Source organism: Salvelinus sp. IW2-2015, linkage group LG7 (genome assembly GCF_002910315.2).
Source record: "Salvelinus sp. IW2-2015 linkage group LG7, ASM291031v2, whole genome shotgun sequence".
Taxonomy (NCBI): Eukaryota; Metazoa; Chordata; class Actinopteri; order Salmoniformes; family Salmonidae; genus Salvelinus; species Salvelinus sp. IW2-2015.
Genome location: NC_036847.1, coordinates 24,613,385 through 24,637,328, shown reverse-complemented (window position 1 = coordinate 24,637,328; position 23,944 = coordinate 24,613,385). Strand labels below are relative to the sequence as shown.

Here is a 23,944-nt window from a genome sequence, read left to right as displayed (position 1 = left end):
CAGCAATCCAACCCAGTCTTTCAGATCAATGTTTTAACCTCTCCTCTACCAAGCTGCACCTGCATATCCACTTTATTCATTTACATTGCTTTCTTTGCAATTATACAGTATCTACTATATCATTTACATTGACTCCTGTATGAGCAGGAATCCAACAAAACCTCTGTACCATTTATTTGTAATTCTAACAAAATCGTAATTACTTCAAACCATAAATCCTCTCGATCTGATTTTCCAGATATTGAACTACACAAAACTGATGCAGAATCCATACATATTTATACTCTTCTTGGTTGCACATCCTCTATCCATTTCAATCCAACAATTATTGCGACCATTTCTGTTGAATATACCGATCTATTATTTGTTAATATCTTGCATAGATAAACATTGAACTCAGGAATAAATACACCTGTTCCTGTAGTCACGTCAATGGGATCCTTCAAACCATCTGTGTACACTGCCAAACAAGAATACAACGTATTACTAATATATTGATCCACTATTATTCTTACATGATCTTCTTCACACCACTGTTTCATTTCTTTGTTCAGGTTAAGATTAATATATGGCCTTGTATAAAACCACAATAGCACATTTCACCTACAGGCTTGGAGTGTACACAATAGGCTATGGTCCCAGAGACCACCTATAAGCTTTAAGCGCACACACACTATAATATAAAATCAATAAATTAACCGACTGACAACAAGGACAAAGTACAAATAATACAATTTGGGAAGTTTATTTCTAATCTCTAACACGACTGTAAACGTGGGACAAAAGCTTTACATGGGGTTATGAGACTGACAACTATACATTAAACTAGTCTGTGGACAAGTAGACATGTTTTATACAACCTGACCAATATTAAACATACCATGCAAGAAAATAAGAAAACAATTGCATAATATAGCACCAATAGGAGTCTAGTGAAGACCCTAATAACATAACATTTGAGGTATTGGTATAAAAGTATTATTRAAACACAGTACACAGAACGATATTGTTCATTCCTTTTGTTTCATTWAAAAAAACGAATTAATAAGGCCAGCATCTTACGTACGCAAATCACAGTCCAGACGGTGTTCAACTGATGGTGCTTATTAAAAACAGAAATGGTAAGAAAAAACACATTTGGTATCGAGTATGTGTTCGCTCTCTGAGTTAAGAGAAGTTTGATGTCATTCACCACACTGACACACAGCACGAGAGGAAGGTATGGATGCTGGAGGGGAACAAGGATTCAAAACTAAACTGATAATGAGTTAAGAATCTCAATAACCCCAAATGACAAACAGTACTTATGATTTCAGAATGTAGAGTAACTTCAAGTTGTTCTATGAAAGATGGTTGTGTTGTGGTATATTTCAACAAACTTGTTGAGAGAGGTGAACAGAACACTGGAGTTAAAACATCACTTCAACTTAACACACAGTCTACTGGTCATAACAGCACACGTCAAACACAGGCATGAAACCGAAGTGGGTATTTTATGACTAGGCCCTCCATGTGACCTTCATCAGCACCCTAAGAACATACAAGGGAATTTTAAAATAGTTGCTTTCACAAACTTACACGCTGCCTGTCTGATTTACTGAAAGGATTACGAGACAACGTTTATGATGTATTCCTTTCGTCAGAGCTTTGTCCAGCTCCCTTTGAAATAATAAAGAATTAATAATAATTACAGGAGAAAAATAGTTCTACACGTGTTGTTCCTGGGTTTTAAACAATTGTTTAGTAGGCACTTGCAATTAAAACCGTTCCTCTGCCCATTGCTCCAAGAGAGAGGGAGAATGTACACAGCTTACTATTTAAATCAAAGCTGCTAGGACTGGCTTTCAGCAACTTTTTCTTTGAAGAAAATAAGCATGCAGGTATATATAGTATCCACATGCTTGACTATATCACCCAAATTAAAGTCTATAAATGGCAAGTGAAACAATGTAAGTCAAAATGTGTGTCCTGTGACCAACTCTATCATTAAAAACCTAAACACACTCTAGCACCACAGAGAGAGTAACAATGGTGAATATTGGCCAAGTTAAAATACAAAACAAACACGAGGCACATTTTCTGCCTTAGTTTGAATATGAATTTCAGATTTTCAATTCTCAGAGGATCTTTTTTTCCAAACAAGTAACAAAACATTAGAAGGTTCAGTCATATTTACAAGTGAATATGATTTTATGACTATTTATAAAATTTTATGAAATACAGAAAACTGCAGATTTAAGACACAGATCAGTATTGAGGTAGATAGTGGGCAGGGTTTGAGGTCTGACCTCACCATCATTGACAAACGTGAACTACTCCAGACAAACCGAAATAACCAAAAAGTGTCAGTGCATTCTGGGAATACTGTGATTATATGACCACACTGCATTGAAACAGCTGCTCATTAACTGAAAACAAATAAAACAGACAATACAGACAGTGGTACAAAAAGACTAATATGATTGAGGTCAGTCTGATAAACACAAGATAATTTAATTTGCTGAAAAGCAGGGCAGGATAAGTATACTGTTTTTATCCTCCCCTCCAACAATCAGCCATTTCATGTTGCTGTTGTTGTTGACAGTGCAGCATACAGGAACGTGAGGTTCCTACTCACAGGCAAAGTAGTCCTTGAGTGGCGCGAAGAGGTGCCTGATAACTGGTACACTCCATGATTGGCCCAGTACTTTTTGCCGCTGGCTCCGACCCATGTTGTTGACATCAGTGTAATGCTTGGGAAAGCCAAAGATCCTGCAGGAAGGTCAATCACATAACGTGGAAAATGTTAGAACAATGTCAAAACAACCTGAGGGTAAGTGTATTTGTAGCAGAAATTACAGATTACATTCACTTAACTTCCACACTATAAGACCATTGACTTTGACAAGTGAGAGCTGTATCCATGAACAATCATGGTATAAGAATAATGGTAACTATAACAACTTAAAACAATGTAATTACACTGTAATCACTTCTATATTCTATGCTGTCCACCCCTACCCTTTTACTCTCAATAATAAAGGCTTACTTCTCCATCTCTGCGCACCAAAGGGTGTCCTCCTTGCCATTAAAGTCGACAGGTAGGGGCCCCATCTTCCCCCGTCTGATGGAGTTGGACTTGGTGGTGATGGTACGAACTTTGTTATACTATAAGGGAAAGAACAGACAGATAACAATCATATATTTAACCATGTTTCAAATATGGACATCCCATCTGATGCTAGAAACTCATTCATACATTTGAAAATATACACTGCTCAAAAAAATAAAGGGAACACTTAAACAACACAATGTAACTCCAAGTCAATCACACTTCTGTGAAATCAAACTGTCCACTTAGGAGGCAACACTGATTGACAATACATTTCACATGCTGTTGTGCAAATGGAATAGACAAAAAGGTGGAAATTATAGGCAATTAGCAAGACACCCCCAATAAAGGAGTGGTTCTGCAGGTGGTGACCACAGACCACTTCTCAGTTCCTATGCTTCCTTGCTGATGTTTTGGTCACTTTTGAATGCTGGCGGTGCTTTCACTCTAGTGGTAGCATGAGACGGAGTCTACAACCCACACCAAGTGGCTCAGGTAGTGCAGCTCATCCAGGATGGCACATCAATGCGAGCTGTGGCAAGGGTTTGCTGTGTCTGTCAGCGTAGTGTCCAGAGCATGAGGCGCTACCAGGAGACAGGCCAGTACATCAGGAGACGTGGAGGAGGCCGTAGGAGGGCAACAACCCAGCAGCAGGACCGCTACCGCCGCCTTTGTGCAAGGAGGAGCACTGCCAGAGCCCTGCAAAATGACCTCCAGCAGGCCACAAATGTGCATGTGTCAGCATATGGTCTCACAAGGGGTCTGAGGATCTCAGCTCGTACCTAATGGCAGCCAGGCTACCTCTGGCGAGCACATGGAGGGCTGTGCGGCCCCACAAAGAAATGCCACCCCACACCATGACTGACCCACCGCCAAAACGGTCATGCTGGAGGATGTTGCAGGCAGCAGAACGTTCTCCACGGCGTCTCCAGACTCTGTCACGCCTGTCACATGTGCTCATGTGCTCAGTGTGAACCTGCTTTCATCTGTGAAGAGCACAGGGTGCCAGTGGCGAATTTGCCAATCTTGGTGTTCTCTGGCAAATGCCAAACGCCCTGCACGGTGTTGGGCTGTAAGCACAACCCCCACCTGTGGATGTCGGGCCCTCATACCACCTCATGGAGTCTGTTTCTGACCGTTTGAGCAGACACATGCACATTTGTGGCCTGCTGGAGGTCATTTTCAGGGCTCTGGCAGTGCTCCTCCTTGCACAAAGGCGGAGGTAGCGGTCCTGCTGCTGGGTTGTTGCCTTCCTACGGCCTCCTCCACGTCTCCTGATGTACTGGCCTGTCTCCTGGTAGCGCCTCCATGCTCTGGACACTACGCTGACAGACACAGCAAACCTTCTTGCCACAGCTCGCATTGATGTGCCATCCTGGATGAGCTGCACTACCTGAGCCACTTGTGTGGGTTGTAGACTCCGTCTCATGCTACCACTAGAGTGAAAGCATCGCCAGCATTCAAAAGTGACCAAAACATCAGCCAGGAAGCATAGGAACTGAGAAGTGGTCTGTGGTCACCACCTGCAGAACCACTCCTTTATTGGGGGTGTCTTGCTAATTGCCTATAATTTCCACCTTTTGTCTATTCCATTTGCACAACAGCATGTGAAATTTATTGTCAATCAGTGTTGCTTCCTAAGTGGACAGTTTGATTTCACAGAAGTGTGATTGACTTGGAGTTACATTGTGTTGTTTAAGTGTTCCCTTTATTTTTTTGAGCGTGTACATTAGAATTAATCTGAACTTCAAACTTTTAACTTCAACCTCTCTTGCCAGTGAAGTACTGATGGCGCAACTGAATTATAAAACCATCTAGAAGCAAGAGCGTATTAGTGTTACCTTGGCCGTGCGTCCAAGCTCCAGACAATCCTGCAGGTTCACTTTGTCATCCAGAGAGGTAGCTAGAGGTCTAAGGAGAGAAACACATACAGATGAGTGAACTCTCTGCAAACCATCTTAAAGATATTTTACTTCATGTAGATGAGTTGAACATAAGAAAAACAACATGATATTGAGAGTGCATGTGTTAGTGTTTATCAGTAGGTGTGTGTGTAGAAGTATGGGGATGTGTCTGTGTTAGTTGTTTATACAGTTGAAGTCAGAAGTTTACATACACCTTAGCCAAATACATTTAAACTCAGTTTTTCACAATTCCTGACATTTAATCAGAGTAAAAATTCCCTGTCTTAGTCAGTTAGGATCACCACTTTATTTTAAGAAAGTGAAATGTCAGAATAATAGTAGAGTGATTTTATTTTCAAGCTTTTTATTTATTTCATCACATTGCCAGTGGGTCAGACGTTTACATACACTCAATTAGTATTTGGTAGCATTGCCTTTAAATTGTTTAACCTGGGTCAAACATTTCGGGTAGCCTTCCACAAGCTTCCCACAATAAGTTGGGTGAATTTTGGCCCATTCCTCCTGACAGAGCTGGTRTAACTGAGTCAGGTTAGTAAGCCCTCCTTGCTCGCACACGCTTTTTCAGTTCTGCCCGCAAATTTTCTATAGGATTGACGTCAGGGCTTGGTGATGGCCACTTCAATACCTTGACTTTGTTGTCCTTAAGCAATTTTGCCACAACTTTGGAAGTATGCTTGAGGTCATTGTCCATTTGGAAGACTAATTTGCGACCAAGCTTTAACTTCCTGACTGATGTCTTGAGAYGTTGCTTCAATATATCCACATAATTTCCCCCCCCTCATGATGCCATCTATTTTGTGAAGTGTACCAGTCCCTCCTGCAGCAAAGCACTCCCACAACATGATGCTGTGACCCCCGTGCTTCACGGTTGGGATGGTGTTCTTCGGCTTGCAAGCCTCCCCCTTTTTCCTCCAAACATAACAATGGTCATTATGGCCAAACAGTTTTATTTTTGTTTCATCAGACCAGAGGACATTTCTCCAAAAGTAGGATCTTTGTCCCCATGTGCAGTTGAAAACAGTAGTCAGGCTTTTTTAATGGCAGTTATGGAGCAGTGGCTTCTTCCTTGCTGAGCGGTCTTTCAGGTTATGTCGATATAGGACTCGTTTTACTGTGGATATAGATACTTTTGTACCTGTTTCCTCCAGCATCTTCACAAGGTCCTTTGCTGTTGTTCTGGGATCGATTTGCACTTTTCACACCAAAGTACCTTCATCTCTAGGAGACAGAACGCTTCTCCTTCATGAGCGGTATGACGGCTGCATGGTCCCATGGACTTGCATACTATTGTTTGAACAGATGAACGTGGTACCTAAAGGCRTTTGGAAATTGCTCCCAAGGATGAACCAGACTTGTGGAGGTCTAAAAAAAATGTCTGAGGTCTTGGCTGATTTCTTTTGATTTTCCCATGATGTCAAGCAGAGGCACTGAGTTTGAAGGTAGGCCTTGAAATACATCCACAGGTACACCTCCAATTGACTCAAATTATGTCAATTAGCCTATCAGAAGCATCTAAAGTCATGACATAATTTTCTGGAATTTTCCAAGCTGTTTAAAGGCACAGTCAATTTAGTGTATGTAAACTTCTGACCCACTGGAATTGTTATAAAGTGAAATAATCTGTCTGTAAAACAATTGTTGGAAAAATGACTTGTGTCATGCACAAAGTAGATGTCCTAACCGACTTGCCAAAACTAGTTTGTTAACAAGAAATTTGCGGAGTGGTTGAAAAACGAGTTTTAATGACTCCAACCTAAGTATGTAAACTTCCGACTTCAACTGTATGTTTACCTGTTCATGCCCGGGAGGTTTCCCCAGAAGTAGCGAGCTCTGTGAGCTGGGCTCACTTTTACTTCATCGATCAGGATGGGATTGCACTGGAAACAGATTATTAGTCATTATGAAATGAATACGCAAACATACAGCCAAATGTATTGACCAGAGAGACAGTGAGAAAGAGCCAGAGAGTGAAAGAAGGAGAGAGAGACAGGCCTCATTGACCATGAAATAGCATCTTCGTATAGAAATACCTAGTATCTTTACCTCAAGGAAGCGACAGATGTCAGCCTTGTCATGACCGCTCATGGCCACCACATTTTCAAAGAGCCAGAAGAATGGCCGATCATCATCTTCCCTTGGCCTCATCATGGTCAGCATCCTGTAATATTCAAAGAACAGCCTGCCTGTGCCCTCTGGAAACAGAGACAGAGAAAACCAATGAAACACCATTAAAACAATTTTACTAGGCCAATGGAAAGGTAAGCATGTACATGTAACAGTAGGCTACTCTGTTAACTGCTGATAAAACAATGTGACAACAGACTGGATAAAGTGCTTCAGACATTTGCTCTCTACATTGTCTCGTAGAAGCACTCTTTCTACTTTGAAGTCAGGAGGTTCCTTACCAAATAAGCCCTTCCGAGCAGGGTTGACGCAGGCCAGATCATTGCAGGGGCTTCCTCCAATCAGGAGGTCAAAGGGACCCCATTCAGCCAGCTAAAGCAAACACACAGACACACAAAGGTTACCCTCTTAGAAAAAAGGGTTCCAAAAGGAAAGGGTTCTACCTGGAACCAAAAAGGGTTCTTCAAAGGGTTCTCCTATGGGGACAGCTGGAGAACCCGTTTAGGTTCTAGATAGCACATTTTTGTAGAGAATGACCATAGGAGTGTGTGTTGTAATGTGTTCTAACATGAATGTGTGTGTGTATGCTGAACTCACATGTTTCCTGGTGATGGTGCGTACGTCGTTGATATGCTCTATCTGGCCCTGGTGTTTGATCATACCCTCAGCAATCGAGTTCCCACAGATCTCAGAGGCAATGTAGCGTTTTATGATGAAGCCCAGGTCTTTGAGCACCAGGTACCCTGCAAGAGCACAATGGTCATACACAGCCATCCAACACTATAAACCACACCTAAAAAAGACCAAACCCTGACCTTTCTACACACAGTAACCTGTCAGATAACAGAAGAAACACCTGCCATTGCATACATCCTCATACAACACATCACAATCACTCATCTGTAACAATCTCCCCAAGAAGAATGAAAGCCMATATTGAGAATGTACAAACCTGTGGCAATCCCATCAAAGAGAGACAATACCCGGATGGGTCTGCGTTGATGTGCAGGGATGGAGGGATACATCCTGTGGGGTTCAAATTCGAGGGCACTGTTGTTGACGAAGAACTCTTGAACACGCACGCTCCAGTCAGGCCGTAGCTTGAGTGATCCGTTGCACTGGGATGGTAAGCACATGAAGCAGCTCCATGGGTTCACGTCCTTCAGCTGGTTAAAGGTTCCATCGCCAACCAAAARGTTCAGGCAGTCCTTACAGAAACACCTGAGAGAGGAAGAGAGAGAGAGAACGAGAGAGAGGATATGCATGTAAAAGAGGAAATGGGAGTGAAAGAASAGAGAGGGGAAAATGTACTCTTGAACAGTGCTTACCTGCAACAGCTGGCATTGCCACACAGAATGACCTCTTGGCCAGCACAACAAACAGTGCAGTAGGACTGGTAGCCATCTTCGTCGTATCTGTACAAAGTCTCAATAAAGTTCTCCTGTAAAGGTTACAAAGGGACAGCTTTACCATGAGGATGAGGGTAATTAATGTCAACAATCTTTCAAATGACAAGCAGACATTATCTAACATGTCTATGTTTACATAAATAAACTGAACAGTCATTAAAGGAATAGGAAGACGTAGTTGGTTTACCTTACACTTCTGGCAGAGACTCCCTTCAAACAGTGGGTGGAAGGTGTGGATTTGGGGGGTTCCACATGATAAACAGAATTCTGAGGTGATACAATAATTAATTGTATACATTAGTATAGTAAAATTACTCATTCCATTATATGCCATCTTTCAAAAGCGCAGAGAAATACAGAGCAAGAAAGTACAATTACTGTGGAAAGAAATCGAAATACCTTCAATTTTCTTGCCTTTCATAACCTCTTGTACCATTGCCCCTATGAACAACAAAAAATTAATTGAATTGATGTAAATATAATTATTTAGTGACAGAATAATTAGAAATAATGCCCTCATTAATGAATATGGATTACGGTGGGTATAGGACTTACCTCTGCTGTAGCCCTGATTCCCAGAGGATGGTCTGTTCTTATTCACAGACTTCTTCTTAGCTGGGGGTTGGTAGTCTGACAGAGCTGAGTCTGAAGATTCTGCCTTCAAATCTTTGGGAATGAAACAAAACAAAAAGAAACTGAGATGACCTGCTAATACAAGTGTAATTACAGTGTTACTACACAGGAATAAGTGTTACCCTGTTGTGGAAATATAATAGAAGCAACACAAAGCACTACGGGGTGAAGTTTCACCTAGGTACAGAGCTTGGTCAGCTTCCCCTCCCCCAATCCTAACTTTAACCATTTGTGGGGAGATCACCGTCTAGGAGCATCTTCACTCTAAACCACATATACCTGCAGGGGCTGGGGGGTTGAACCCATCTGGTCCAGTGGGCTGGAATCTACTGTGGGCCCAGTTCAGCATCAACTTAAGCTCCTCTTGTTTATTCCCCGCTGCAAGAAAGGACTTCTCACAGCGTTCACCAGCCAACTGCATTGACATGAAATATGAGTGGTGAGTGATGTGGTGCTTTGTGGTATTATACAGTATGGAATATTGTGATATATATGTTAAGGTAACAAACAGTGATGTACAGAGCTTTACATTAGAATGTTATACAGTGATAAAATAATTCCAGCCCCACCTCAAGGACCTGGTAGATGGCATCTTTGTAGGTGGGCAAGCTGGCATAGGAATTCTTGCAGAAGCACTTCGCAAAAGCTGCAAAACGCAGAAGCCTCTCTGTACAGATCTAAAACACAAAAGAAAAGGAAGGATTCAGATCAAACATCAATCTGTTCTGCAGATCAATCTTGTTATTTACAACGAGTCAAGTCAAGTCCTCACCTCGGAAAACATGCCGTCTCCAAACCACTCTACCCGGCGCATGGATACAGGCGGTGTTTTGTTGGACTTCCAGAGCACCACCAGTCCAGGCCACCAGGAGAAGCACTTCACCTTTCCCCACACCAGCTCTCCAGTGGGGAAACCCTTCCCATCCTACAGGGTGAGACCCCGGGAGATGGAGGGTTATTCACATGGGTTTACATGATAAGGAAGCATGTTGCCATGCATAGCAAATATTTGTGATACTAATTGTCGTGAAAGTAGGAACCTGGTAATTAACGCCCTTCTTTGCTGCCCTGGGACTCGGAGTAGACACATTGGATGCTGATGTTTGATTCTCATTCTTCAGGGGCTGAAAATCAAAAATATTTATGCTTGAATACACAGATAAAATATTCTGAAGACAATGACAAACACATTCACAGATTAACCTGAAAAATGTAAACAAAGACACTTGAAAGGTTGTCTAATGGGTGACTACAATTGTAAATATCATTTGTTTCCTTCTACATGTAATACACTACTCTGGTACTTGGTTTGTCAGCATTTATTTAAGCAACCCAATCCAGCTGACCATGGTGCACAATTTCAGAGTATTGAGAATGATAAAGGTGAGGAAATGTGAGACTACCATGTCCATAAAAAGTGTTAGAAGGGAAGTCAGAATGTTAGAAGCCGAATCACAAGAGCCACGCACAGACATGATGATGTGCCAATGACAGCCAAGCACACCTTTATAACGAAATATACATGTTCTCTTGTTTTGACAGTACTGCGCCTTTCACTGTCCCATTCGCCAGAGGTCAGAGGGGCTCTCCTACAGGCTGGTGGGCGATGATATAGGAGGACGGGCTCATTGTTATGGTTGGAATGGAATKAATCCATGTGTTTGATACCGTAGCCATTACAATGAGCCTGTCCTCAGGTATCTCTGCCCACCAGCCATCACAGGTAGGAGCTCTGAGAGTACCTACCGTCGCAGCCTCGGACTCCTGGTCCCTTTTGCTGTCGTTGTCAAGAACCTGTGGCTTGGCCCAGGCACCAGCATCGGCACCAGACGGAAATACAGTTCTCGCCTGTGGCTTCTGGCGTAAGCTGCTCTCCCAGCCATAAATGCCCCTAATGTTGCCCTGAGGGACAACACACATGCACACACACATTACACACATCGTGCGCACACACACACACACATTTACGCATTCAAGCACTCACACACACTCACCTTCTCACATCCAATAACTAGCCCACTACTACAAACCATAAAACAGACCCACATGAAAAAAATTGAAATAAAAAGATAAAAAAGCTACTGATGAGGTTAGTTTGTTAGACCAGGGTGAAAAGCTGGCATGCACTTGTTCTAGGCATAGTTTAAGGTTTTTGAATTCAAAGAATGTAAAATCTTAGAGAATGGTTGATTGGACAAGCAACAGCAGAGTTAGGCATACTGCTGACCTCGATTTAACAAGGCCTGTAGAGAAAAGTTTACCATAATGTCAAGATTTGGAGACATCCATGCACACAAAAGATCCATGAACGCTTTGCTTTGTTTGATTTGAAAGAATTATATTGTTTCCATTGTCAGGTGTTGTCACATGCAGTTTATTTGGGGTTTAATTTGTCACCCCCCCACTACAGCAAGGTAAGACCATGGTAAAAACAAGCATAGCCTCCAATATCTATGTCTGTTTTCTACTGGGAAGCTCTGTTATGCGAAGTTGATTATGAGTCCCAAGAAAACAATAACGTCACTAACGTAGCTAAAGTCCCAAGAAAACAATAACGTAGCTAAATCTTAAGTTACCATATTTGTCGAATTGGTTCACCCAATACTGCCAGACATGAAATATGGTTAAAAAAGAAAGAAAAAAGAATACTAAACATTACCTCCATAGTATTTGTCCAAATGACATCATCCTCAACGAACACAGTATTGTCCTCATTCTTTGGTCCATCTACAAACACAAATTGTATTAAACCAAATAACATTTTTTATTCAGAAAATACATGAGTTTTGCCTGAAATTGTCCAAAGGTGAAAAGACAGAGCATAGACAACTAAAGAGACCGGGTTTCATTGAAAAGCATTGAGGGAAATTTGAATTTCAGTTTACATTGACTGAATTTAAATGGAATTAACCTCAACCATGGGAAGAGCAGTAGGCGGATTGTGAAGCATTCTCTGGTAATGTGTCACCTGTACACTGCTTAAATGGAGTACAAAGGTCCAATACAGCTGTTTTTATCTCAATAACAAATACTTTCTTAAGTACCCTACAGTGATTGTTTTCAATTAAAATGGTCAAAAAGAAGAAGAAGCAGGCCAAAACTCCATCCAACCAAAACAGGCTGAAATTTCAGGCAGTCTTTTCAAACAGCTCCTAAACTAACTGGGCATTATTATCGTTTTCACAATTTCACAGTATAATTTCAACCTCATAGCGTGGAAATACATAGAAAACACAGGAAAATCACTGCACTGGGCTTTAAAGGGGTCAATCAGCAGTTGAAACAATAACAGTGTCGTCCCCGCCACTGTTTCGGTAGAAATCTGAGGGACGGAGCTGGAGAAATGTAACCACTTTAAAATTCATAGACAAGTCTATGGATTCAAGGACTGACCATCCATGATATCAACATTATCATTTTAAGGCTTTACAGTGTTTGCTTACATTTACTTTGTTTACAAACATTGGAGTAAAACAAGCTTATTTTTTGGGTTCTGATAGGAAAATACAGTTGAATTAAGCTCACGAGGCATTTAGAAGTTATATTCTTCAGGAATCAATGGGTACATATAATTCATTTATAAGTCCAAATATGGATGTAGCAACTGCTGATTTCCCCTTTAAGTGATCTAGATGATTACCAATGATCAACTTCAGTAACTGTCAATATCTTATCTTACTGATTATCTTCTGCAGCCGCACTGTGCATGGCTTCACTGTCCCATTAAGGTAATTCACCTCTGGAAAACAAGACATTGATGCTTCCATTATTAAACAGGGATCCTGTGATAGAAGTATGTGAAACACTGAGAGAATAAATGGACAGTGTAAGATTACAACCCATATACTACTGTAATATGCCATCATGACTACAACATTAGATGATTAGATTTGTAGCTGTTTTGGTGCCATGTCAAAATGCATTTTTGCTCTCAAGGCTTGTGCATACCAGACAATGATAAGGGCACCACACACATGCAGAGATGATGACAAATGGTTTCTAATATGTGACAGAGCCCATGTCAGGGTATTTGCATGCACACGTTTTGAAATTCATATGAGAGGCATACAATTACAGCTAACTCAACCAATGGTATGGTATGTTAATAGCATCCCCTCTATGATAATACCATCCCCTTTAAATAACAATAATGATTTCTCACAACAACAACWAAAAATATGTCTATTCAGTCTGTTAAACTTACACAACAACTTCTATAAGGCTGTCCAGAAATGTAAACCTGAAGCATGCTCATGCTACACTAACCTACCCCAAAAATGGAGAGCTGCCACCATCCTGAGCATTTCAACCAATTAAAGCTAACCCTTTCATGTGTTAATCCACGTGATAAACTGCTTACCGGTACACACACACAAACTAATGCTAAACCAAAATGGAGATGTACCTTAAAAAAAGCATTTGAGTGCTCTTGTGGGTGCTACTCAACACATTATTAATACACTTAATTATTATAATTATATCACATTCTATTAAATTCCTATCCCAGTCCCCTAATGAAATAACGTACCTGATGGAATCTTTCTGGAATGACCTCGACTTTTCTTCTTCCTGCCAAGCCCGTTGACACTTATGTTGTCTGAGAGAGTGCTATCATTGGTAAGGTCTACTTCCTGAATGGAGTCCAGCTCACTGTCTGTCACACTGTCAGCGAACTGGGCAGCATCCCCATTCTCCACAGCCTGAGAACACAGACACAAATAATATAGATGCAGATACTCACACACACACAGACACACACACACACAGTGCCTTTGGAAAGCATTCAGACCCCTTGACTTTTTCCACATTTTGTTAGGTCACAGCCTTAATCTAAAATTGGTTACATTTTTCCCCCACATCAATTTACACACAATAGCCCATAATGACAAAGCAAAAACAGGGTTTTAGAATTTTTTTCGAATAAAAATTAAACTGAAAGGGCCTCCCGGGTGGCGCAGTGGTCTAGGGCACTGCATCGCAGCGCTAGCTGTGCCACCAGAGACTCTGGGTTCGCGCCCAGGCTCTGTTGCAGAGCCTGGGCGCGATTGCTGAGGAAATGTTTTTATTTAATTCATTTTAGAATAAGGCTGTAACGTAATAAAACGTGGAAAAAGTCAAGGGGTCTGAATACTTTCCGAAGGCACTGTAAGTACATAAATGGGACAGTACCAACGCAATAACTTCCATGCAGGCATGCAGTGACATACAAGTGTGTGATGCTTTTTATCTTTCACATACCTGTGTGAAGACCTTCTGAGCTTCAAGTGGGGGGCAGGGCATGGCTAAGAGGGTCAAAATAAGTTTCCTGAAGATGGTGGTCGACCCAGAAGCATTCAGCACAGTGCTCCAATGTTTCTCCAGCGAGGGTGCTGCCGAGTCATTCTGGACCCCTCCATCATATCTGTTTTCTCCCTCCTCTGCCAGCTGGTATTCCAGGAACTCCTTGTTCAGCTGGCCGATCTCCTCGGGTGAGCTGCAGAGTCCCAGTTTGGCCCCCAGCTCTCCCACAGCCTTCCCCGTGACCTTCAGCCTGCCCTGAGGGCTCAGTAGCTGGGCCATGCTCCTCAACACGCCGTCACTAAGAGGCAGCCCCTCCGCCACGCTGGCTGTGAGCGCTGTGTAGAAGGACAGAGCCTGTTCCTGTAATAACTGCAGGGCTTCACTTCCTGTCTCTGATGACTCACACAGGAAGTCCTCCACTACAGCCCCACCCACGTTCAGCTCTGCCCCTGGCAGGTGGAACTTTGTGGTCTTGAGGAGAAAGGCGTCACGTTCCTTAAGGAAGCGCACGACGGCTTGAGGACGGAGGAAACTGGAGGCATAGGAGCGCAGGAGGCCGCTGGCATCCTGTAGGATCTGCACCAAGTCCGCCCGGGCTGAGCCCTCATGGTGATGCAGTCGCTCCTGGAAGACACGGAGGGGCGCTAGGGCCTGGTCCAGAAACATGAAGATAGCCCTGAGTTTGGGATCCTGCAGCTGTGTGCAGATCAGCTTAGCCTTATTATCTATGTTATCCTCTTTGTTACAGGAGCTGAAGTGGGAGATGAGATCGGTCCACATTCCCAAAACCTTCCTGACTAACATGCAGAAGTTAAGGCAGCAGGTGGTGAGGGGAAGGGTGAGGCCATCAGTACCGCTAATGCTGGAAAACAGTTCCTTCAGGTTGTCATCCTTGGTGGAGCAGGAGGAGTAGTGAGAGTAGATATCTACAATAAGCTCCTGGGCCTGAGTGGAGAGCTCCGACACCCCAGCATGGCAGGCTGCATCAGCCACTCCATACAGCCCACTTAGCATCACCATGTTGGGGTTGAGTTCCCTGAGTTGTGAGCATATTGGCTCTGAGGCAGAACCATTACCATCTGAGTAGAGAGCAGCGAGGTTAGCTGCAGGAAGCCCAAACCTCTCCAAGTCCTCCACCAGAGCTGCAGCTGTTTTCTCTCCAGCATTGTCATCATTTGGAGGCTGCAGAACATCCAACAGCCTGATGCAGTGCCTGGCTGCCTTTACATCAAAATACCCCACTAGAACCACAGAAGCCATGTCACTCTGCCCTAGCACCACTCCTCCGTACATGTATATGCAGTAAGGAGTCTTTTGGCAGGCAGACACTATGTCCTCTGGGTACTGTAGTCCCAGGACATACTGGCCGTATCTGTTAGACACTTGGTCCCCAGCCGCGGAGGGACCAGAGACACAGTTGGCTTGAATGAAGCGAAAGACCAACTCACTACAGGGTGGAAGGTCGCTGCAGCTGCCCTGTCTGCTTTTCCCTGACTCTGGCGTTAGGGTGCCATCACTGGCAGTCAGGGAAAGCTTGCGGTGCTTCTTGGACTGTGAGTGACACTTCAGGTCAAATAGACCTGAGTGATAGATGTTGAGGTTAAGATCGCACAGACTGCAGTAGGCATAGMTCTCTCCCAGAGTGCTAGCCCCCACCCAGGAGTAAGTCTCATTCCATATATCCTCATAAATAATACGGTTCCTTTGATACTTCCCTAAAGCTTCTTCATCCGTGTCGGTTTCCAACCCCCCTGTCGAAAAAAGGAAGACACAAATTGATTAACACAAAAAGATCAACAATAATCTATCTTCTATAAGGTCATAAACAGCACAAATAATATTTCAACCCATGATATGTAAAATACTGAACACCTGATTGACTGGGGCTGGCAGAATTGCGGCCCTTGAGGTGAAGTCTCTGAGGAGAATGGAAGCGGAATTTGGCAGGCTGGATGTCCTGGCCCTGGCGAGCCTCCGCAGGGTTATACACCTGCCCTGCCAGGTTAGCCTGGAAAAACCTCTTGAACCACTTCAGGAATATGAAGTTGGGCTGGAACTTTCCGTTTATCAGCTCCTCCACTGGAACAGGCTAAAGGGGAGGGAGTTGGAACAATAAGCAAATACCACAAAGAAACTAAGGGAGAATCCCTCTGCCCATATATAAAATATTAAAAAAGATCCTTGACTTAAATGTGACGGACAAAAAGCTATGGGTGTAAGTAATTTATGTTGAGAAACAAAATGGGGTGTAGTCAAACCTTGGTGACACCAGTCTTGTTGAAGCCAGCTTGGAGCATATTGTAGTTGTGGAGGAAGTCTGACATGTCCTGGGCCTGGAACTTCACTGTGCTGAGGTCGATGCACCCAGGAAAGATCCAGTCCATCAGCTGGCAGTAGCAGGAACCTTCACACCACACCCACACAAAAGACGTTTAAGACCCTCTAGTAACCAGGGAGAGCAGTACAGAATAGAGGTCGACCGATTATGATTTTTCAATGCCGATACCGATACCAATTATTGGAGGACAAAAAAAGCCGATACCGATTAATCGGCCGATTTATATTTTAAAAAAAGTTTTTAAATATATATATACAGTGGGGAGAACAAGTATTTGATACACTGACAATTTTGCAGGTTTTCCTACTTACAAAGCATGTAGAGGTCTGTAATTTTTTATCATACGTACACTTCAACTGTGAGAGAAGGAATCTAAAACAAAAATCCAGAAAATCACATTGTATGATTTTTAAGTTAATTCATTTGCATTTTTATGCATGACATAAGTATTTGATACATCAGAAAAGCAGAACTTAATATTTGGACAAGAACCTTTGTTTGCAATTACAGAGATCATACGTTTCCTGTAGTTCTTGACCAGGTTTGCACACACTGCAGAAGGGATTTTGGCCCACTCCTCCATACAGACCTTCTCCAGATCCTTCAGGTTTCAGGGCTGTCACTGGGCTATACGGACTTTCAGCTCCCTCAAAGATGTTCTTTTGGGTTTGGTCTGGAGACGTGGCTAGGTCACTCCAGGACCTTTGAGATGCTTCTTACGGAGGCACTCCTTAGTTGCCCTGGCTGTGTGTTTCGGGTCGTTGTCATGCTGGAAGACCCAGCCACGACCCATCTTCAATGCTCTTACTGAGGGAAGGAGGTTGTTGGCCAAGATCTCGCGATACATGGCCCCATCCATCCTCCCCCTCAATACGGTGCAGTCGTCCTGTCCCCTTTGCAGAAAAGCATCCCAAAGAATGATGTTTCCACCTCCATGTTTCACGGTTGGGATGGTGTTCTTGGGGTTGTCACTCATCCTTCTATTCCTCCAAACAGCGGCGAGTGGAGTTTAGAGCAAAAGCTCTATTTTTGTCTCATCAGACCACATGACCTTCTCCCATTCCTCCTCTGGATCATCCGATGGTCATGGCAAACTTCGGACGGGCCTGGACATGCGCTGGCTTGAGCAGGGGACTTGCGTGCGCTGCAGGATTTTAATCCATGACGGCGTAGTGTGTTACTAATGGTTTTCTTGAGACTGTGGTCCCAGCTCTCTTCAGGTCATTGACCAGGTCCTGCCGTGTAGTTCTGGGCTGATCCCTCACATTCCTCATGATCATTGATGCCCCACGAGGTGAGATCTTGCATGGAGCCCCAGACCGAGGGTGATTGACCGTCATCTTGAACTTCTTCCATTTTCTAATAATTGTGCCAACATGTGTTGCCTCTCACCAAGCTGCTTGGTATTGTCCTGTAGCCCATCCCAGCCTTGTACAGGTCTACAATTTATCCTGATGTGTCCTTACACAGCTCTCTGGTCTTGGCCTATGTGTGGGAGGTTGGAGTCTGTTTGATTGAGGTGTGGACAGGTGTCTTTTATACAGGTACGAGTTCAAACAGGTGCAGTTAATACAGGTAATGAGTGGAGAACAGGAGGGCTTCTTAAAGAAAAACTAACAGGTCTGTGAGAGCCGGAATTTTACTGGTTGGTAGGTGATCAAATACTTATGTCATGCAATAAAATGCAAATGAATTACTTAAAAATCATACAATGTGATTTTTCTGGATTTTTGTTTTAGATTCCGTCTCTCACAGTTGAAGTGTACCTATGATAAAAATGACAGACCTCTACATGCTTTGTAAGTAGGAAAACCTGCAAAATCGGCAGTGTATCAAATACTTGTTCTCCCACTGTATATCATACACACACCACACACACCATTTGTAATAATGACAATTGCAACAATACTGAATGAACATGAACACTTATTTTAACTTAATATAATACATAAATACACACACGCACACAGCTCTGAAGTGATAATGATACTGAAGAGTCTCTTAGGAGACAAAATACTCTCACTGTTTGAATAAAAATAGAGTTTAAGTTACCTGTGATGAATGTTGAAAACAAAAACTTAATTTCTATATGCAGGAAATCCTATTTTAATAATGGGCATGGTAAGAATTGACAACCAAAGTGCAGTCATAATTCCCATGACACCTTTTAGCAAAATCTGAAAAGCGGTTCCTTCATTATTCCATAGGATATTTTAAGATTACAACTTAATAGGGTCTGTGTTTCGTGTAGGCTACATCACCGTGCCAATTTTATAACTGTGTAGATATTCCATAGGACAAGGTAACTCTGAATCAATATTGGCAAAATATAAGCGAAGATAAACAATTTGTAGAGTGGATTTATGAAAATATGTTGACAAACGTTACCTTATCCTAGTGAGATTTACACGGGTATCAAAACGTCGAGGCGGTTTAAGCCTGCACGAAACAGACCTTATTTGAAGTAGATCAGACATTCTCTATGGAAGACATGAACGGTAAAATAACGAAGGAACCCCTTTCAAATTCAGCCGCAAGTTATTACAGGAATTATAACGTGTCGACTATTTCTTCTCTAAACCATATACCTTTGACTAATCCAGAAACTATCACCTCGAAAACAAAACGTTTATTCCGTTTGTATTTTATCTAACGGGTGGCATCCATGAGTCAATATTCCTGTTACATTGCACAACCTTCAATGTTGTCATAATTACGTAAAATTCTGGAAAATTAGTTCGCAAAGAGCCAGGCGGCCCAAACTGTTGCATATACCCTGACTCTGCGTGCAATGAACGCAAGAGAAATGACACAATTTCACCTGGTTAATATTGCCTGCTAACCTGGATTTCTTTTAGCTAAATATGCAGGTTTAAAAATATATACTTGTGTATTGATTTTAAGAAAGGCATTGATGTTTATGGTTAAGTACACATTGGAGCAATGACAGTCATTGATTGATTGTTTTTTATAAGATAAGTTTAATGCTAGCTAGCAACTTACCTTAGCTTACTGCATTCGCTAACAGGCAGGCTCCTCGTGGAGTGCAATGTAATCAGGTGTTAGAGCATTGGACTAGTTAACTGTAAGGTTGCAAGATTGGATCCCCCGAGCTGACAAGGTTAAAAATCTGAGGCAGAACGTTCCTAGGCCGCCATTGAAAATAAGAATGTGTTCTTAACTGACTTGCCTAGTTAAATAAAGATTAAATAAAGGTGTAAAAAAATAAAATAATAATAATTGTATTTTAAAAATTCTGCAAATCGGCGCCCAAAAATACCGATTTCCGATTGTTATGAAAACTTGAAATCGGCCCCGATTAATCGGCCATTCCGATTAATCGGTCGACCTCTAGTACAGAATAGCCTGTAGTCTCCAACAGGTCAATCACGAGCTACCAGTAGCTCGCAGCCCAACTATGAGTAACAATTCTGAAGGTACATGCAATTTTCACATTTTCCACCGCAAACTGTCATAATCAAATCTCACAAGTATCAGACACTGCAAGCTCCCAGCTACTTTCTAATAAATGTAAAACTGACATTATCCCACTCCTGATTAGTCACTATTGGCTTAAAAAGACAAACCGAACACAATATCTGCCAATTAAATGGCAGAGGACATGGTGCACTACTTTCTCTTGCATACTAAGGACCCGGGGAAGAGTTTGCAGGGGAGAGGAAGAGAAAATAACGTGCCTATTTGAAAGCTAGAAAATAACGAGTAGATCACGACAGGTTACATTTTTTAAAAGTAGCTCTCATGCTAGAAAAGGTTGGAGACCCCTGCTATAGTGAAACATGTGCTTTTCATCAGACATTAGAGAGAAAGGTACCTGTCCACTAAGTGTCAGGAGTCTACATTTTCTATTTGACAAAAGCATTGTAGACGGCTCTAGGATTCTTGTTATAGCATAGAAATGAACCTGTGTGACCTAGTGAGACAGTACCTGAGCATATCTGCTCCACCCGGGTGAATTTGATGTCCAGGGTCTTATTGAGCCAGTCCAGCAGTTCAAAACGGCTGCATTTCTCTGCAGTGGCATCTGGGGTCTGGTCCAGGTCCACATTTGTCGCCATTTTTCTGTTATTTAAAAACTGACATAAAAACAGACAACATTTCACATGGACGGCATAGCATTTCTTTCAAATATAACATTTGAACCTCTGTAATATTTTTTTATAAAAGTACTGGTTTCAAATGTTATACACCAACAACTAAATGACAATCCTTCTGTATTTAAGCCTATATTTTCTTGGGTCAAATTTGTAATTACCAGTGTCACATTTTGATTTCTTGACAACAGTATATCTGTCATCTGAAGCCATAACAGCCCCCAATCAGGCAAAAAGAAGATGGGGACCACTCTTTCATAGGAAGGTCCAAAGCTCTATGTTGTCATAACAACTGACATACCTATTCCATAATTAAACCAACCCTGTTCCCCTTCAGGGGGCAGCGTAGGGTATTGGGGTAGACAACAGACCAATGGATGAGGCCACTCAATCTTTTGTTCTACAGAGAAAGGGCTGCTTGACTTTTTGTTGTTGTGTGGCAATAGTCAAAGGACAGTTCTTCTCCAAATCAATCCTACTATTTTACACAACTTATTTCAGTCATATTAGGCGATCCTTTATAAAGGCCTAATGGTTGTACAATATTAAACAGACCCCTTTAGGGGTTCATCATAAGACTGAAGGACTCGGAAAAGGGAAACTGCCAATGCAACGGGTAGTTTATTAGGTTTAATTAATGTGTAAGTATATGGGTGTGTTACATAGGCGAATTCAAATGATCAGATTCATGGGAGAATATTGCAGGCACACGTTTGCAAAACGTGCAAACCACATTGCTTTCCCTGTCTCTGTTAGTTCGACACGCTGTGCCACTAGTTACCATAGCCACAGTCCTAATTTTGGCTAAACACGCCTCTTTCTACAATTTATCTTCTTAAAATTGGATTTTAAATCTAACTCTAGCCCGAACCACACTGCTAAGCTTATGCCTAATCGTAACCTTAAACTACAACCAAAAAGCACATTTTTGTTTTTATGCATTTTTGTGGCTGTGGTAACTAATGATAACCGCCAGCTGGTTTCATTTCTCCCCCTTCCCATGTGTATAAAGAACTCTCGCGGGGTAATTTTTGCCGCGAATGTTCCATGCAAAGGAAGAGCAGTGCAGTCTTTTCTTTATATTTTCTCCGATACAGGTTATTGCCAGACATGCACACTGCAGCTCAGGATATGTTAATACTGTAGCCTAGCTTCTATTGTCAACAAAGCTGTTGCCTTTATACTGATGGGTAATCCAAGACATTATGACACTATAGGCTACTGTACTTTTTTCATCTGATCTTGTTCTTCAGCATTGCCATCTAATATTCCCTAACAGACATGTAAACAAATACTGTAGACCTATAAATTATAAAAGACAGGGCATTACTTTTACTGACATTGTATGACCGGAGTAAGCATGCCGGTTCCTAGGCAGTTGACTTGTCTTTTGTGTCGTCAACCAGTCTTTGTGCTTTTGTTAATAGGTGGTAGTAGACCAATTGGCATACACAATGTTGGCTTTAAGCAATAAATATACACGTAATCATAGCGTCAACATTCGTGTCGTGGCGCATGCGAAGTCGTACAGTGAAGAATGATAACTAGTGGCTTTAAAATATGAATCATGGGTTACCTACCTTTGTTGTCCTTCCTCTTGGTAGACTGCCACCGGGTTGGAGAACCACCGGCTTCTTCCCCGATACTGTCTCTGATGACGTCTCCCCAACCTGGCTATTTCATTGGCGGACTGTACGAAAAGGGGACGTCCCGTATGGCTATACATACAATGGTAGCTAGAGTTAGAAAAAATGGCAAGGCCCAGATGTTGAAATTGTGCAAAATTATACAATTGTATTTTATTCGCGTTTGCTCGACGATTTATGGAAACACTGTTAAAAGCTTGTGCGTAATGTCCCGTTGGCGACCGCGGTTGATCGGCGCGAACTTTATTGCCAGTTCTTGACCGTTGGCCGACCAGGAAAAACCAGTCGTGGGCTATAAAGGGCCTCGTGCTAGTGCTAGACTTGGACTGAAATAAATTCGAGTAGAGACCACCCCCCAGGCCGTGGCCATGGTACCCACGTAAGCCCTGGGTGGTACAGAAGAAAGGGGGCCTCGACCCCAGGAGAAGGGTCCCCCACAACATCCAAGGTACCGGCGGCCACGGCTTGACAGCGCTGCGCCGCCTAGGGGAGGGATCTCATCTGGGCCCCGAGGGACAGGACGGTTATTGATTCGGAAGACAGGAAAAGGCGAGCTTGTACAAAGGACCGAAGACAGCTTTTTAACAAAGTGACAATGTTTTCATGTCTTAAAAATGTTTTACTTTTGTTAAATCATTTGTACACATTTTAAATGGTTTTTACAGATTGGATGTTTTACAAGAAAAATTACTTTTATTCATGGTTGTTTCTATTGTTTTTAACAACATGTAATTTTTAACAAATTTAAATGTAATATTTAACTGCTGTGTTTTATGCTTTTATGCCATTTTATGTCTATTTATTTTATTTTTTATTTCACCTTTATTTAACCAGGTAGGCTAGATGAGAACAAGTTCTCATTTACAACTGCGACCTGGCCAAGATAAAGCAAAGCAGTGCGACAAAAGCAACAACACAGASTTACGCATGGGTTAAACAAATGTACAGTCAATAACACAATAGAAAATCTGTATACAGTGTGTGCAAATGAAGTAAGGAGGTCAGGCAATAAATAGGCCATAGTGGCGAAGTAATTACAAATTAGCAATTAACACTGGAGTGATAGATGTGCAGATGAGGATGTGCATGTAGAAATACTGCAAWAGAGCAGAAAAAAGCAAAAACACATATGGGGATGAGGTATGTAGTTAGTTGGATGGGCTATTTACAGATGGGCTCTGTACAGCTGCAGGGATCGGTAAACTGCTCTGACAGCCGATGCTTGAAGTTAGTGAGGGAGAAATAAGTTTCCAACTTCAGTGATTTTTGCAATTCGTTCCAGTCATTTGCAGCAGAGAACTGGAAGGAAAGGCGGCCAAAGAGGTGTTGGCTTTGGGGATGACCAGTGAAATATACCTGCTGAAGCGCATGCTACGGGTGGGT

At 42.3% G+C, this 23,944-nt stretch overlaps 1 protein-coding gene and 1 long non-coding RNA gene across 4 annotated transcripts in view; one reads left to right on the top strand and one right to left on the bottom strand.

The window, feature by feature from the left end:
• The window catches only part of LOC111966682 (uncharacterized), a 78,179-nt gene that overhangs the window by 42,767 nt on the left and 11,468 nt on the right, over positions 1–23,944 (top strand). The window lies entirely within an intron of this gene.
• LOC111966648 (DNA (cytosine-5)-methyltransferase 3A) lies at positions 730–22,597 on the bottom strand. Of its 3 annotated transcripts, none has more exons than XM_023991498.2 (25): positions 22,496–22,597; positions 20,750–20,897; positions 16,721–16,866; positions 16,335–16,551; positions 14,421–16,213; positions 13,711–13,882; positions 12,862–12,921; positions 11,842–11,909; positions 10,929–11,084; positions 10,223–10,306; positions 9,955–10,107; positions 9,752–9,859; positions 9,462–9,597; positions 9,105–9,215; positions 8,949–8,990; positions 8,737–8,816; positions 8,469–8,581; positions 8,093–8,361; positions 7,738–7,883; positions 7,422–7,512; positions 7,060–7,208; positions 6,808–6,893; positions 4,933–5,002; positions 3,029–3,147; positions 730–2,751 (listed from the first exon to the last, which is right to left on the bottom strand). In XM_023991498.2, the coding sequence occupies exons 2-25, from the start codon at positions 20,877–20,879 to the stop codon at positions 2,610–2,612; spliced, it is 4,641 nt and encodes a 1,546-aa protein (XP_023847266.1). In that variant the 5' UTR covers positions 20,880–20,897; positions 22,496–22,597; the 3' UTR covers positions 730–2,609. The 3 variants fall into 3 exon arrangements, with proteins under 3 accessions (XP_023847266.1, XP_023847267.1, XP_023847268.1); XM_023991499.2 differs by having other exon boundaries at positions 22,492–22,536; XM_023991500.2 differs by lacking the exon at positions 10,929–11,084.